The sequence below is a fragment of the Austrofundulus limnaeus genome, unplaced genomic scaffold (assembly GCF_001266775.1).
Source record: "Austrofundulus limnaeus strain Quisiro unplaced genomic scaffold, Austrofundulus_limnaeus-1.0 Scaffold28, whole genome shotgun sequence".
Taxonomy (NCBI): domain Eukaryota; kingdom Metazoa; phylum Chordata; class Actinopteri; order Cyprinodontiformes; family Rivulidae; genus Austrofundulus; species Austrofundulus limnaeus.
The window spans coordinates 1,671,983-1,685,733 of NW_013952430.1; the positions used below are offsets into that span (position 1 = coordinate 1,671,983).

The following is a 13,751-nucleotide window of genomic DNA, read 5'->3' on the forward strand; positions in this document are numbered from 1 at the left end:
CACATATACATATTGCCTGTTTTGGTACATTAATTAAGTTTAGTCCCAGAGTTGTAAAGTAATTAAATACAAATACTTTGTTACTGTACTTAAGTAGAATTTTTGGACATCTATACTTTACTTGAGTAATTATTTTTCAGCCTACTTTTTACTTTTACTTCTTACATTTTCACTCAATTATCTGTACTTTCTACTCCTTACATGTTTTAAAAAAAGGCAAGAAGTAGGAAGTTGTTACTTTTATTTCATTTTTGCTTGTTTTCATTCCAGCTTGTTATTGTTAAAAAATAAATACTATCCATATAAATTGTGACTCCTACATAGAGTGAATTTAATTGTGGTTGAATGAGAAGTATGAATATATAAAACTCTGATACTGTATTAGTTTGTACACAAACAAATCATGCCACACTTTAGCAGGACATAATCATTGAAATAAAAGTACTGTACTTAAGAAGTATTTGTATTTCATGAATTATATTATTGCATTTGGCTTCAGCCCTCAGATAGATTTTCATTTTGGAGAAAAGGTTTGTGCAGCCTTGATATATGTTTATAAACTGTAACAGCTAGACTAGTGCATCCTAAACTTAACATCAATTAATTATTTTAATACTACAGTCTTTTTGCATTTTTTGGGAGGTCACCTCGTAATAAATGTCCTTACAGAAAATCTACCTGCTCATTTTGAATCAAAACTTTTACTTTTAATACTTAAGTACAAAAATATCAGATACTTTAATACTTTTACTCAAGTAATATTCCTAAAGAAGACTTTAACTTTTACCAAAGTAAGTTTTTGGTAAGATACTTGTACTTTTACTCAAGTAATATTCCTAAAGAAGACTTTAACTTTTACCAAAGTCATTTTTTGGTAAGATACTTGTACTTTTACTCAAGTATCAATTTGTGGTACTTTGTACAACACTGTTTAGTCCCTATTCTAAGTTTTCATTACATTAATTTCACTTATTGTTTATTTTTTATATATACAAGTGCTAATTATTAGCAAATAATGTATGCTATAACATTTATAGCCTAGGCTAACTGTCAGTGCACTTCCATAAAGGTAGACTAATTAATCAGCCAATATTTGACACTTTTAAAATAAATGACAATTGTCCATGTCTGTGGATACTTAGCCAATGATGAAGTAAGAAGATGAAGATGCTACAACCAGCTCAAGCCCACAGTTTACCTGTTTTTTTAAAGCAAGTATTTTCTGTGTTGTTAAATCCATGTTTATTTAAATTAAGCAGGTATGTTACATTTTGTTTTTGTTAAATGCAAAATGTGTTTTGATCAGCTGTTTTAAATATTATATTGTATATTATCCATCAGAAAAATCAGCATTGGCATCAAGTTGGCATCTACTCTGAGAGGACATCAGCTGTAAGGAACTAACTGAGAGCTTTCTTGATTTTTAATTGTTTGTGTTTACAATAACAAAGAAATCATTAATGTTACATGTTGCTTTTTATGCCTGCATAAAATCAACAACTGATCAATCATCCAGTGGGTTTAGGAGATAGGCAACAAGACAGTTATGTTCCAGTGGCAGCAGACATGATACAGGACTGTGTAAAACATGTAAAATAGCCCAAACTGCTGTTCTTCATTTTTCATGTTTTGCCTGAGGATATCCGACATGACACCGGTGCACACTATTGGCAGGAGTGACTGACATTTCAGCCAATATTGGGCGAGAGTTTTCTTCCCTCTGTTGTCAGCAGTGGTTTATCAATCACTATGTCTGCATCAGTATTAGTGTATTGATCTGGCGGAGCTGTTCTCTGGGTCAGCGTCTCCTCTCCGATGTCCTTGTCTGGCTCCTCACATCCTCCCCTGCTTCCTGTGCTGAGTTTCTGTTCAAACAAAAAGAAAAGGGACCTAAATCTTGTCTCTGTGCTCAGCTGACTGGATATTTAAAGATAAGCGTGAGTTTCAGTGCATACACCTCCTTCACTTTTGTAAGCTCCAAAGCATGTACGCTGATGCACACAGCATTGTGTGATGTATAATGGTGGGCTTTAAAAGGCTAAGTGGGAGTCTAGGCGTAAAGACAGCCTGTGTGAAGTATTGGCTCTGACAATGAGGCTGATCGTAATTATCTCAACAAGAAGAGGATTCATTGCCTCACCCTGTTAAAGCTATTGCCTCTCGGTGTTTTACTCTTGCATGGGTTAACAAAATATCGTTTGATCACACATAAAAATTATTTTTGTCTACATTTTAATTGCATTGCTGCTCTTTTTTTTTGTACATATAATATTGTCTTTGTCTATTTAAATTCCCCTAAAAGGAAAATAGAAGAGTGCACAGTATTCCAAAACAACAATAAAAAAACAGACATAAATAACAAAAAATACTATCTTTGAAAATCAATGGGCCTCATGCAAGAACCDTTTGTACGCACAGATTTGTTCTTAAGTTGTGCGTACGAGTGATTTAGGAGAATTTGTGGCATTCACCAATGTTTTCGTATTCTAAGATTTTTTCAGATACGATCAAAAGTCACGAGTGGTCCAGACCTGTCGTATATTTTACGAGCAGTCAGTCTGCTGTTATCCAGAYGGGTTTTCYTCATTAATAACTTTATATTTAGTTAGTTTGAAGATATTTTGAGTTGAAAATAAATTACACTCCATAATTATGTTGACAATAAGTCATTCTGCTTGAATTAGAGTTATAATTTTAAATGTAATAATTTAGACTAACAATATAAATTGTCCGTCCGTCCGTTTTCTGCCGCTTATCTGGGATCGGGTCACGGGGGCAGCAGGAGACCCCGCTCTCCCCAGCGACACCTTCCAGCTCATCCTGGGGGACACCGAGACGTTCCCAGGCCAGAGGGGGTACATAATCCCTCTAGCAAGTCGTGGACTCTCTCCAAAGTGCCAGACTTATTTTGAAAACATTTTAAAATGCTTATTTCAGAACCGCAACTGAGACCACTTGCGCCGGGGGGTGGGGGACGGTGCGCGACGGTGTGTCTTCTGAACAAATGAAAATGATTTAACGTTGTTTATACTTTTAGCAGCTCTTTTTATTCCACAGCTGACCTGCTAAAAATGACAGATTTTCTTTTCAGGATCTCTGACAGATGGACTTAAATCTCTGAACTCGTAAAGTTCTTCTTTTTAGTTTTCGCTGTCATTTTCATGAATGGACACTTCCTGATATCTGAGGCAGGAAACACAGCCTTATATGGTGTTTTTGGGGTGGTAATTATGCTAATCTCCTCTCGCGTGCACGAGCAGCTGGATACGAACAGGTGGAATTTACGCAGCTCATTTACACACCTTTCCTGAAGATAGAAGTGTTTGTTGAATCTGACGTGACATGTTCGTACGAACCCTTTGTACGAACAAAAGTAAGAGAAATTTAGGATAAGAATACGAACATGTTCTTGCATGAGGCCCATTGTAACTAATGTGATCAGACCCTTACTGTTATAGTTAAATGAACGACTTATTGCAGAATATATTTACTTTTTTTTCTGTTAGTGCTGTAGTAAAAAGTACAATTTGACCAAAACAGCATTATAAAAATGTTTTCCTATATAATTTGTGTTTGTGTGCTCTTTCTTTTTTGCCATTAACCAAACCCCAGTAGCATAATGATTCAACTCAGTTAGTCTCATTAGTTTTGTTAAAGGCAAGGCTATTTTTATTTATTTTTATAAGGAGTGTACTTTTACTGCAGCGCTTAAACTTTGATAGTTCTCCGAGTCACACATTAAAACAAGAAAGCTTATAAAAAATAATGAAACCAGCTATGGGAGTGTGCAGAGGGAGCGGGGAAAGCTGGAGAGCATTAGAAGTTCAGTCCCTGCACTGTAGCTAATGCTGAATGGGACTTAGTGGCTCTCCCCTGGCTGTGAATTTAACTGATTAAATCAGCCAGTGCACGCAGTGGTGGTGACATGAAAACAACAATTAATAAGGCTCCCTCCTGTGCCATGCAGCTCCCTTTAACCGAGCAGCTAATAACATAACCCACAGGACTGCAGCCCATCATACACAAACACACACACAATCATATATTCACATGCACCCAAACACAGGTGGCAATGGTTCACAAGCAGCCTTTGTTCACATTAAATTAAATGCTAATCCATGGTGGTGGGAGATTGTGATTAACTACTTGGTAAAAAATATTATACAAGTAGATTAATTGTATGTTACTTGGAATTTGCTGTCAGTGCAAACACAGTAACAGCAATGAAGAAATATATAAAACTGTTTTGTGTTCTTCAGGCCAATAGCTCATAGTTACATTTATGCTTCAGTGCTACTTAAACTAAATGTGTAATTTGGATGAAATCCAGCAAAACAGAGGTAGCTTTTCTACAAGTTTTTTTTTTTTGTTTGTTTCTGCCTAATCTACGACAAAAAATTATGCAGACCAATGTGAAGGATACTTTTGATTGGTATTATCTTGTGTTAGGCATGCGCACTCATATCAGTATCCTCCTTGTAAAACTGAGAATCACCATAAGGTAAAAACACACCCAGACTGAATTTGATAAAACTGGCACATCTCTCCATTCATCCATCTTGCTGTTGCATTAACCAGAGCTGATAAGAGGTTGTCAGCAGGCAAGTTTGCCAGCACACTCGTTAGGTGCTGTCAGTATTCGGTGTGTGTGTGTGTGTGTGTGTTTGTGTATTCAAAATGTGGATGTCTGCCTAATCTGCCCCTCGTTTAATGTTGCAATTCATTTACTGAAAATTTGTTTTAAATCTGAGAAGAAACCCTAAGCATGTTTTTGCTTTGTTGAATAAAGTTGCCAAGTGTTCTCCACAATATGCTCTCTCACCCCCCCCCCCCCCCCCCACCCCTCTGGTACAATGTCCAGATGTATTTTAAGCCAGTTAGTTGCAAAACAGAGCAAGCTGGCAAATTGCAAAAAATAAATAAATAAAAAATAAATGACAAATAAAAACAACTACAGAAAAGAAAACATACAGTAAAAAATACATGAGGGGTTTTTAAGAAGGGTTTTGTGGAAACAGTATGAGCAGTTATTATCTTACCTGTTGTAGATATCTATTGAACAGCCTCAGTTAGGGTAGTTACTATTTATTTCTGAGTGAACTGACTGGCTGTTCATAAATCACAGATGGAGCCGGCCACATCCTGCATAGACCTGAGCTTTCAGAAATCAAGCAAACCAAAACAGGCATGGAGAAGAGCTTCCTGTGTCGACGTGGAACACAACACAGTAAATATGGGATGAAAGTTATACTATTTTCAAAACACGACTATCAGGAGTGGGTTGGCTTTGACTCCCCTTGCCACCTCAGTCCATTCAGAAATCACACTGAGCGGCCAGAAGGTGTCCAAGTCCTGGCTTCAAGTGAAAGAGCCTATTGTAACAACAACCTGGCACCACCTCTTCGTGCTGCTCACCAAGTTGTCACACACTGCTGTGGGATGGCATCCCATTCTTCAACCGACATTTGTCGCAAGTCAGTCAGTTTGGTTATGTTGGTCACCCTGGAACAAACAGCACGCCCAGGCTGAGCCCACAGGCATTCAATAGGGTTGAACTCTGGACCGCAGGCAGGCTATTCTGTCCTTGCCTAAATACTGAAGGTAGTCTTGGATAAACCTTGCTCTGTAAAGATTAGGCAAGCTTTTTATCAATGCAACCCACACACTCAACTGTACCGATCAATCCACAATGGGAAATGTGGCGCTATTCATAGAAAAAACAGGCTTTTCAACCATATAAGATTTATTTCCAAAAAGCAAATTAAAAAAAAATAGTCAACCAAGTGCAAATTCTCTTACTTTTTGTTCTGTTTTTAACTTTTCCACACCTGAAATAACTTGTACCAAATGTCTTAATTATCAACATACTGGAAAAATCAACATATGATAGTTTCGTAGTGTGTTTTGTAGTTGTGCAAAGTCTTCTGGGAACTCTTTGACTCTGTCTTTCCTAAATATGCTGCTGTCTAATTTGAATGGTCCCTCCTCTTCATCCCATTTTCTGCAGCCACTGAGGTTGATAAGAGAGGGGCAGTAGTTTATGCTGCTGGTATTTAGAGTTTAGACCATAGCAATATAACATCAGTCATTAAAATTTAATAGCATCACACTCAATACCATAGACAACATTGTTTTTTAAAAAGTAAACTTTCAAAATATTTTAACAAGAAATAAATAATTACAAAGAGTTTGATTTAAAAAAAAATCAAATTTGAACTGAGGACTTTTAAAAGTTCAGTGTCTGTGTTCTGTCAGATTTAAATGTCAATGAAGTCTCCTGGGACACTTTAACATGGCATTCTGACAGTGATGGATTAGCTAACACACACATTGCCACTGTGGTGCTTCTAGAAGTTGAACTTTCCTGGACCCTAACATGACTTCTAACACCACCTTCCGTCAATTTTATGCTGTGTTAATGTGTACATGTGTGAGAGAGACAGAGAGGAAAGGAGCTGAGATGACCCCTCACCTCTTTGCAGTGTGTCATAAAATGGAACGGAAAGGGAAATGGTTTCTTATTAAAAGAAAAAAAAAATCGTTTGATGCTAAAAATCCCAACTCTAACCCCTATCATGTCACAGTAGCAAAGAAAAAAAAAGTTTCCCTTCCATTCCATCTGTGATTGCGGGTGTATTCCGGTTCCTCTGTGAAAATGATGGATGACAAGTTAAATTTGTGTCTGGGGAGTGAAGGTGAACTGTGACAGAGTGATTTGTCTTGGGAATGGAGGGTTAGGGTCAGGCAAAACTGGGCGCCTCAAGGCACAAGACATTGACAAATTCATCCTGCTCGCCGCATTTCTGAAGCCTTTTGTTTTGAATCCTGGCTACTCACAAGTGACCCCCATCCCTCATCCTGCCAGCCGCTGAAGGATGCTTCGCCATGCCAGGGGAGCTCAGCACCACAAATTCTTGTCATTCACTTCCCTGACAGGCTCAGACCGACGCTCTCCTGGAGAGAGAGGCTGGAAAATATATATCTGCACAATCACTGCTGAGCAGATTTGAAGCCATAACATTTTTTTTTCTTGTTCCTTCCTTATCATTACAGGTCACTGGCAGGCCTCAAAATGTTCACTGAGCTGGAAGAGTTGATCGTCGACAACAATCAGCTTGGAAATGACCTCCAGTTGCCCAGGTTATGCAACCTGCACACCCTGACACTCAATAAGAACCAAATATCCTTTGAAAAAAAACATTTAAAAAATGGAGTCTCTGTTATTATATTTTTATTCATACAAAACGAGGTGTCAGTCTTTGAATCAGCTGTTTGTTTTGCAATCGTCCTCATGTCACTACCGTCCTCAGTTGTCTTATAGAGGGACTTTGTAATAATGTGGCTTTGCAGGAAGCCACTCCGTGTTGCTGAAGAGAGGATTTTGGCTGTCACACAGCTCCACACATGACTAGTTTTTGAACCACAGGGACCTCTAGTGGAATCAGATTTAACACCTAATATCACAGATATCTTCAATCCGCAGAGAGCAAGAAGTATTGGCGGGAAACATGCATATAATAAGAATCAAAACAAAAATTATAAAGTGTTTGTCTTGTTTTAAACTCATAGCAGAAAATAGTCGGATTTGAAAGGTTGTTTTGTGTTGCATACATTACCCCTAATTTTTCAAAGAATTTAACATATATATTTTTATTATTATTTGTACCAAAATACTCTCATTTAACTCACTGATGAGGACGATTCTGTGCCAGTGTTGCCAGCCACTGTAAGCACATTAAACACAGAGCTCTGCAGTCATTGTAGATTTAAGGCATATATTTGAGACACATTACAAGGCTGTTTATGATCAGTCACAGGGGTGTGAGCTTCCTCTCTAAACCTTACAGCAGGTTCTGTAGAGTGTCCTGTTTTCCTCTGGTTATGCAGATCCTGCTGGGTAACGATGCTCAGTCTCTCACACATTCAAACACACTCGCGCACACACTCACACTTCCAGAGTCAACATAAATACTGGGACTCCTTGAAGTGTTCATCTGGGACTGTGCGCTCAGTTTGGCTGTGAAGTGGTCGGCACATGCTAATAGGCCAATTATGTACATCCTGTCGTGGCACCGTGCCATTTTAAAGCTCGAGCGCTGCATTAGTGCACTTGTATTTTGACACTTTGGGGCTCAATTTTCCAAGCAAATGTATTAGTGATGAATGTGTCTGCTTAGGGGCTGTTTGTTTTTTTTCCACGTTTCGTGCAACTTTCCCGCAGCACAGCTCTGAGAAGCATGGACTATTTGAACCACAGGGCATCCATCATTTTGTCACTGTTGTGCACCCGACCACCTAGGAAATGAAAGCGATGGAGAGAAAGAGTGAGAGCAGGAGCCAAATTGTGTCAGTGCTACAAGCCAAATCCTGCACCTTAAATTGCCCCTCTGTCTGCCCAGTCCCACAAAGCCACTGACTAGCCTCTTTGAGCACCTCAGTAAATTTGACAATGACGGGTTTTAGTGCCGACAGGCCTAGGAGGGGCCGTGTGGGTAAATGCTAATGTAATTAACAGCGCCAGGTCCTTGACATCCGCCCTTTGACACCTGACTGATATCGAAGTCCTGCTGGAACACTTGGCTGATCTGACCCCATCACTTCAGTACCTAAGCCTGCTGGGAAACGAGGCCTGCCCCAACCAGCTGGTTAGCCCGGATAAGGATGAAGACGACTACCAGAGATACAGGTATATTACTAAACTGTCAGGATTTTACACATGAATGAGAATTTTATGTTATAACTGTATATATTTGTATATATAACTAGGTAGGATAGGAAAGACAGGCGTATGCTGAGTTAAAGAGGAAATATTATGCAAAATACATTTTTTTAGCCATTAAATGAATTTTGTTGTGTACTTTAAGTTTTAGGAGTGAAGAAATTTTGAATTTAGTTTCTTTAAGTGCTTATTTTTGATCATATGTTTCATCCTGTTCAGATTTCTCTTATCGTCTATGATGTTTTCAGAACCATTATGTCACAAAATTTGTGACAGAACTGCCAAATAAGGTCTGGACTTATTAACTACAATTTTATCATCTTCATTCTCCTCTCGCTCTGGATAAGACTCTGGGTCCACCATGTAGTACTGATTGTACAAGTCTTCCCTTATTGACATATTTTAATTCATTTGGAAAAAAATAAAATAAAATGTCTAAAAACATCTAAAAAGTGCAGCTACAGTCTTATCAAACCTTCTATGAAAATACATTAGACAGCTATGGAAGCTGGAAGGGGTAGATTTAAAGAGACAGCTTCAAAATGAGTTGATCTGAGACACAGGTCAGAAAAGGGGTGAAAAGGGGGCTTGTGGAGGTACAAAAATGAGGAATTCAGACCAAAGCATTGCAGTTCCACTTTATATAGACCCCAACTGATAGATTTAAATGTGAAAAAATAATTATTTAAAAGCACAGTATGTCTCCTTTAAAGGGATCCCTGATTAGTTGTTTTAAAGCTGCATTTATCTCAAATCTTGATAAAATGTGCAGCTGAACACACAAAGTATAAAAAAATGATTTTAACATTGCACCTCGTATTGCACAGTTCAGTTAAACTATAATTTTCCAGGATAAACATTTGGTAAAAGGACAAAAGTAGAACTCCATGTTCAGACAAAAAGTGCTTTCCACAGTACAATACAAAGAATAATAACAGCATTTTTTCCTCTCCTCAACTGGTCACTTAGTGAACATGTGTTTGTTTATGTCCATATGTGAGTGACACAAGACAAACAAAACAAATATATGAACTGAACAATTAACAGGAATCTGCAGTTTAAAGGGATCCCCGATTAGTTGTAACATTAGACGTTATTTGATAAACATATATTTTAACTGTAAACTAAAGACTGAAAAAATACTGTACACTGTTTAGTTTTTATCATTTTTAAACTAAACGTTAAAAAATATATTACACGGACGGAGCCATTTTATTTGCATGCAAAGCATTCTGGGTAAATGATGATGTGGATAGGTCCTTGGTGCCTGCTAGCGAGCTATATCCACACTGAAGGTTAATCTTGGACAATATCTGACGATCGACTCTTTTAAATGAAACCAGAGAGCGTTGACAGAGAGGAGAAGGTAGAAATGACTCAGCCTGTAACTGAAAATATGGATGGAGGACAACAGAGCTGCTTCATGGAAGAATAACCTCAGCTTAGCCTGTTAGCTTTAGCATTAGCCCTGATGCTATCACCATATACTGTATATGTATTAGCTCAGCGCTACACATTCTCCTCTCGTCACTGAGGTCCTCCATCCACATGACAGAGAGGGGAGCACAAAAATGACTCAGTCTGCAACTGAAAATGTGGATGGACGACCTCAGTTTAACTTGTTTGTCGTGCTAGCTCTGAGCTAATACATATAAGGCAATATAGCGTTGGCGCTAATGCAAAGGCTTAACAGGATAAGCTGAGGTTCTTCTTCCATGAAGCAGCTCTGTTGTCCTCCATCCATATTTTCAGTTACAGGCTGAGTCATTTCTACCTTCTCCTCTCTGTCAACGCTCTCTGGTTTCGTTTAGAAGAACCAAATCATCAGATATTGTCCAAGATTAACCTTCAGGGTGGATATAGCTCGCTAGCAGCCTGACCTATCCACATTTTGTGTGTAAATAAAATGGCTCCGTCCGTGTTAAAATGTATTTTTAAAAATTTACAAAACTAAACAGCCTACAGTATTTTTACAGTCTTTATTTTACGGTTAAAATAAATGCTTATCAAATAAAGTCTAGTGTTACAACTAATCAGGGATCCCTTTCATACTTTTAGTTTAACCTTTTCGTAGCTTTTCAGCTGTAATAAATTTGGAGATGCTTGTTTTTTATTTTTGACCGCCAGCCTCTGCATTTCGCAACCAGACTGTGGATTCAACCGCGTCACTCTAAAAGCTTCGTCAAACTGGCCTCTCCACACTCGAGTTTGCAAAATGGATTTCATGTGTGACTAGTCATCGCCACAAATGAGTGTTTACTACTCTGCCTTACCAGAACAGATGATGCATTAAACATCAAGCCAAGCCTGGAGCCAGGCAATATGACCACCATTTGTCAGGGTCCTTTACATGAAATGTGATAAAAGGCGAAAAGCACACTCTCTTTTGTCTGTTTTAGCCCTAAGTGCTTGTTTCTGACTCTGTGTCTCCTATTAATCATTTACCACCCATGCCTTTCTTGAATAATCTTTTCTTCTTTCATTTTTGTCTCCCTCTGCACCCCCACCCGCCGCCCTCACATCCCCCACTTCACTTCTCCTTGCACGCTTATCTAACTGGTGAGGAAAGCCGTTCGGTTTTGACTGACAATGTCTATGGTCCTGTAATGTAATATTCATAATGTGTCACATAGTAAAACATCAATTTGAGCGTGATGCAGATTTCATGTCTGACAAGGTTAGGCTGTGTGCAGGTCGTGACAGCACTGGCCTTGGGCAATAAATACCCAGCCCAGTGCCTCAGGAGCTCTTGGTCTCTCAAGTGAAATATCCTGGTGCGCCACATCGGTGACCCAATTAGTGCAGCGACATAGAAATATAGTTTTTATTCACACAGCATTGTCTGTGAGCATGGAGGTTAAATGCCCTGTTCATAGACGAATTTGCATGTGCTCAGTGGTCATTCAAAGTATTCCAAAAACACAGACGTTTGACACAAGTTATATTAATTACTGGTTATGTAGAATAAAGCTTTGAATCCTTAAAAACAAAGTCACAGTACAAGCAAGTCAACCTGTTTTCTTTATTTCTTTAAGGGATGTAAATTACTTTCTCATACATTTCTCAGATTATATGAGTTTGTTTTCAACACCTTTTAAAGCACCATAACATATTTTATTTGTTGTTTCTTTACATCTGCAAAGCGTGTGCAGTGTACATTGCAAAAATTACAGCACTAATTGGCCAAATCCAGGTTGTGTTCAAAATTCATGGAGGGTCAAGCTGTGAGTGAAGCTGAATTATGGTGTTTTCATTGAATGTGTGCATTTCTACCTCATCATTTAATACCTCTGTTCAAAAGAAGGACTTAATACTACCACTCATAAAATACATCATGACTAGTTATTTTAGTTAAAAAAGAATTTAAAAAAACTTGTACGGTACATTTTTTTTCCCTTGTTGCCAAAACTAAATTCCTGGTTTGTTGCCAGTCAGACTAAACCACTGCCACACCTGCGGCCCAGCCTCTGTGCTGCCTGCTGCATCTCCTTTGCTTCTTATCCCGCCTCTGCGGTTGGGGTTGAATCATTAATATCCCCACTGGCTGACAGAGCTTTGTCATCTGCTCTGACCTTGTGATGGTAGGTTACCTATGGAGAACAACCTCCCTGCATGTCTCCCAAGGGCATCTTCACATTTCATCATGGAAATGCCCAAAACAAAGTCCTTTTACATGCAGGGAGACAGTCTGAGAATAGGGCCTCTTGGAGTTGAGTGCTAATGCTCTCACCGGAAACAAAGGCTTTGGTTAGTAGGAGGTCATTTTAGAATGTTTTTATTGAAAGACATTTAAAGCCATATTTTTTAGTACTCACGTCTCTCAGCTAAGAAGCATTATTTTTTCAACTATTTTTTAAATTTTTTATCTCTAAATATACAGTATATTTTTAATAATAATTTGCATAGAGGCATTTTCTGTTTCATGTCATTTAAAATCTGATCCTCACATCCCGTCCTTATTATCCTCAGGTGTTGAAAACTTGACACGAGCTTTGCCATTTCCCCTCATCGCCATTGCCATCATCAATTTGTCACAGCTCTTTGCGCACAGGTCTTGTCTCTGCCCATATCCCTCGTCCTTTCTCACCCTCCACTTAGGTGCTGCATGCGTGTCCTTTCTGGCTCCCAGCTCAGCCCTGACATACTGGTTCCTCTAACCCTGCCTGCCACTGAAAGGATCTGTTGTCATCTATGTATTCCAGCCATTATCTTTTGACGTTCCCCCCCCCCAATGAAAGACAGAGTGTCTGAAAGCTTAGAAAAAGATATCTGTGATGCTACCAGAGACACATTTCTGGCAGGCAGGTTGGAGCTCCGTGTGTGCTATTTATACAGCATACTTTTTCTTACATCTTTGAAGTTTATTGCATACAAGGATATATCACCATTGAATCTGCACCACCAATAGATTTAAGTAAACATGTTTTTTAAGCTTTCTTGATGCACATATTTACATATTTGTATATGTGATAGTTTGATGTGTGTGTCATGGTTTACACACTTTCTCAGATTTTGTTATTCCTTATCGTCAAGAACCAACCTCCAACAAAAAAAAAAATAATTAAATTAAAATATAATTTTTAAAAAAGGAAAGCTTTTAAAACCAGCAGTGAAGTACAGCTAAACTGTTCTTTTCTCACAGGTACTTTGTTCTGTATAAACTGCCCCAGTTGAAGTTTCTGGACTCCAGGAAAGTAACCAAAGAAGAGCTGATGGAAGCTCAGGCAAGAGGGGCATTCATGAAAGTCGTCAAGCCGAAGTCAGAAGCTGTAAGTCAAGTTGCTTGTTTTTTTTATTTTTTTTTTTCAACTATTTTCAGAAGTACGCCTTCTAAAATATTGAATGGTTTGGTGCCTTTTTTACTTTTTTTAATCTTTATTTTTTTTTATTCCTGTTTATTCTTGATCGTCAGCCTTCTCTTTATAAAAGTCCTGGTGTTTTGGCTTTTTAATAAGGGATTTATTTTCAACAGCTTTAAATGAATGTGTGTTAAACGTGTGTGTGTGTGTGTGTGTGTGTGTGTGTGTGTGTG

At 38.4% G+C, this 13,751-nt stretch overlaps 1 protein-coding gene across 2 annotated transcripts in view; it reads left to right on the forward strand.

The window, feature by feature from the left end:
• Window positions 1–13,751, forward strand: part of lrmda (leucine rich melanocyte differentiation associated) — a 316,113-nt gene that overhangs the window by 181,154 nt on the left and 121,208 nt on the right. For both annotated transcript variants that reach the window (XM_014005095.1, XM_014005094.1), the window contains exons 3-5: window positions 7,054–7,180; window positions 8,547–8,686; window positions 13,362–13,488. In XM_014005095.1, the coding sequence (XP_013860549.1) occupies window positions 7,054–7,180; window positions 8,547–8,686; window positions 13,362–13,488 (394 nt within the window). The remainder of the gene's footprint in view (window positions 1–7,053; window positions 7,181–8,546; window positions 8,687–13,361; window positions 13,489–13,751) is intronic.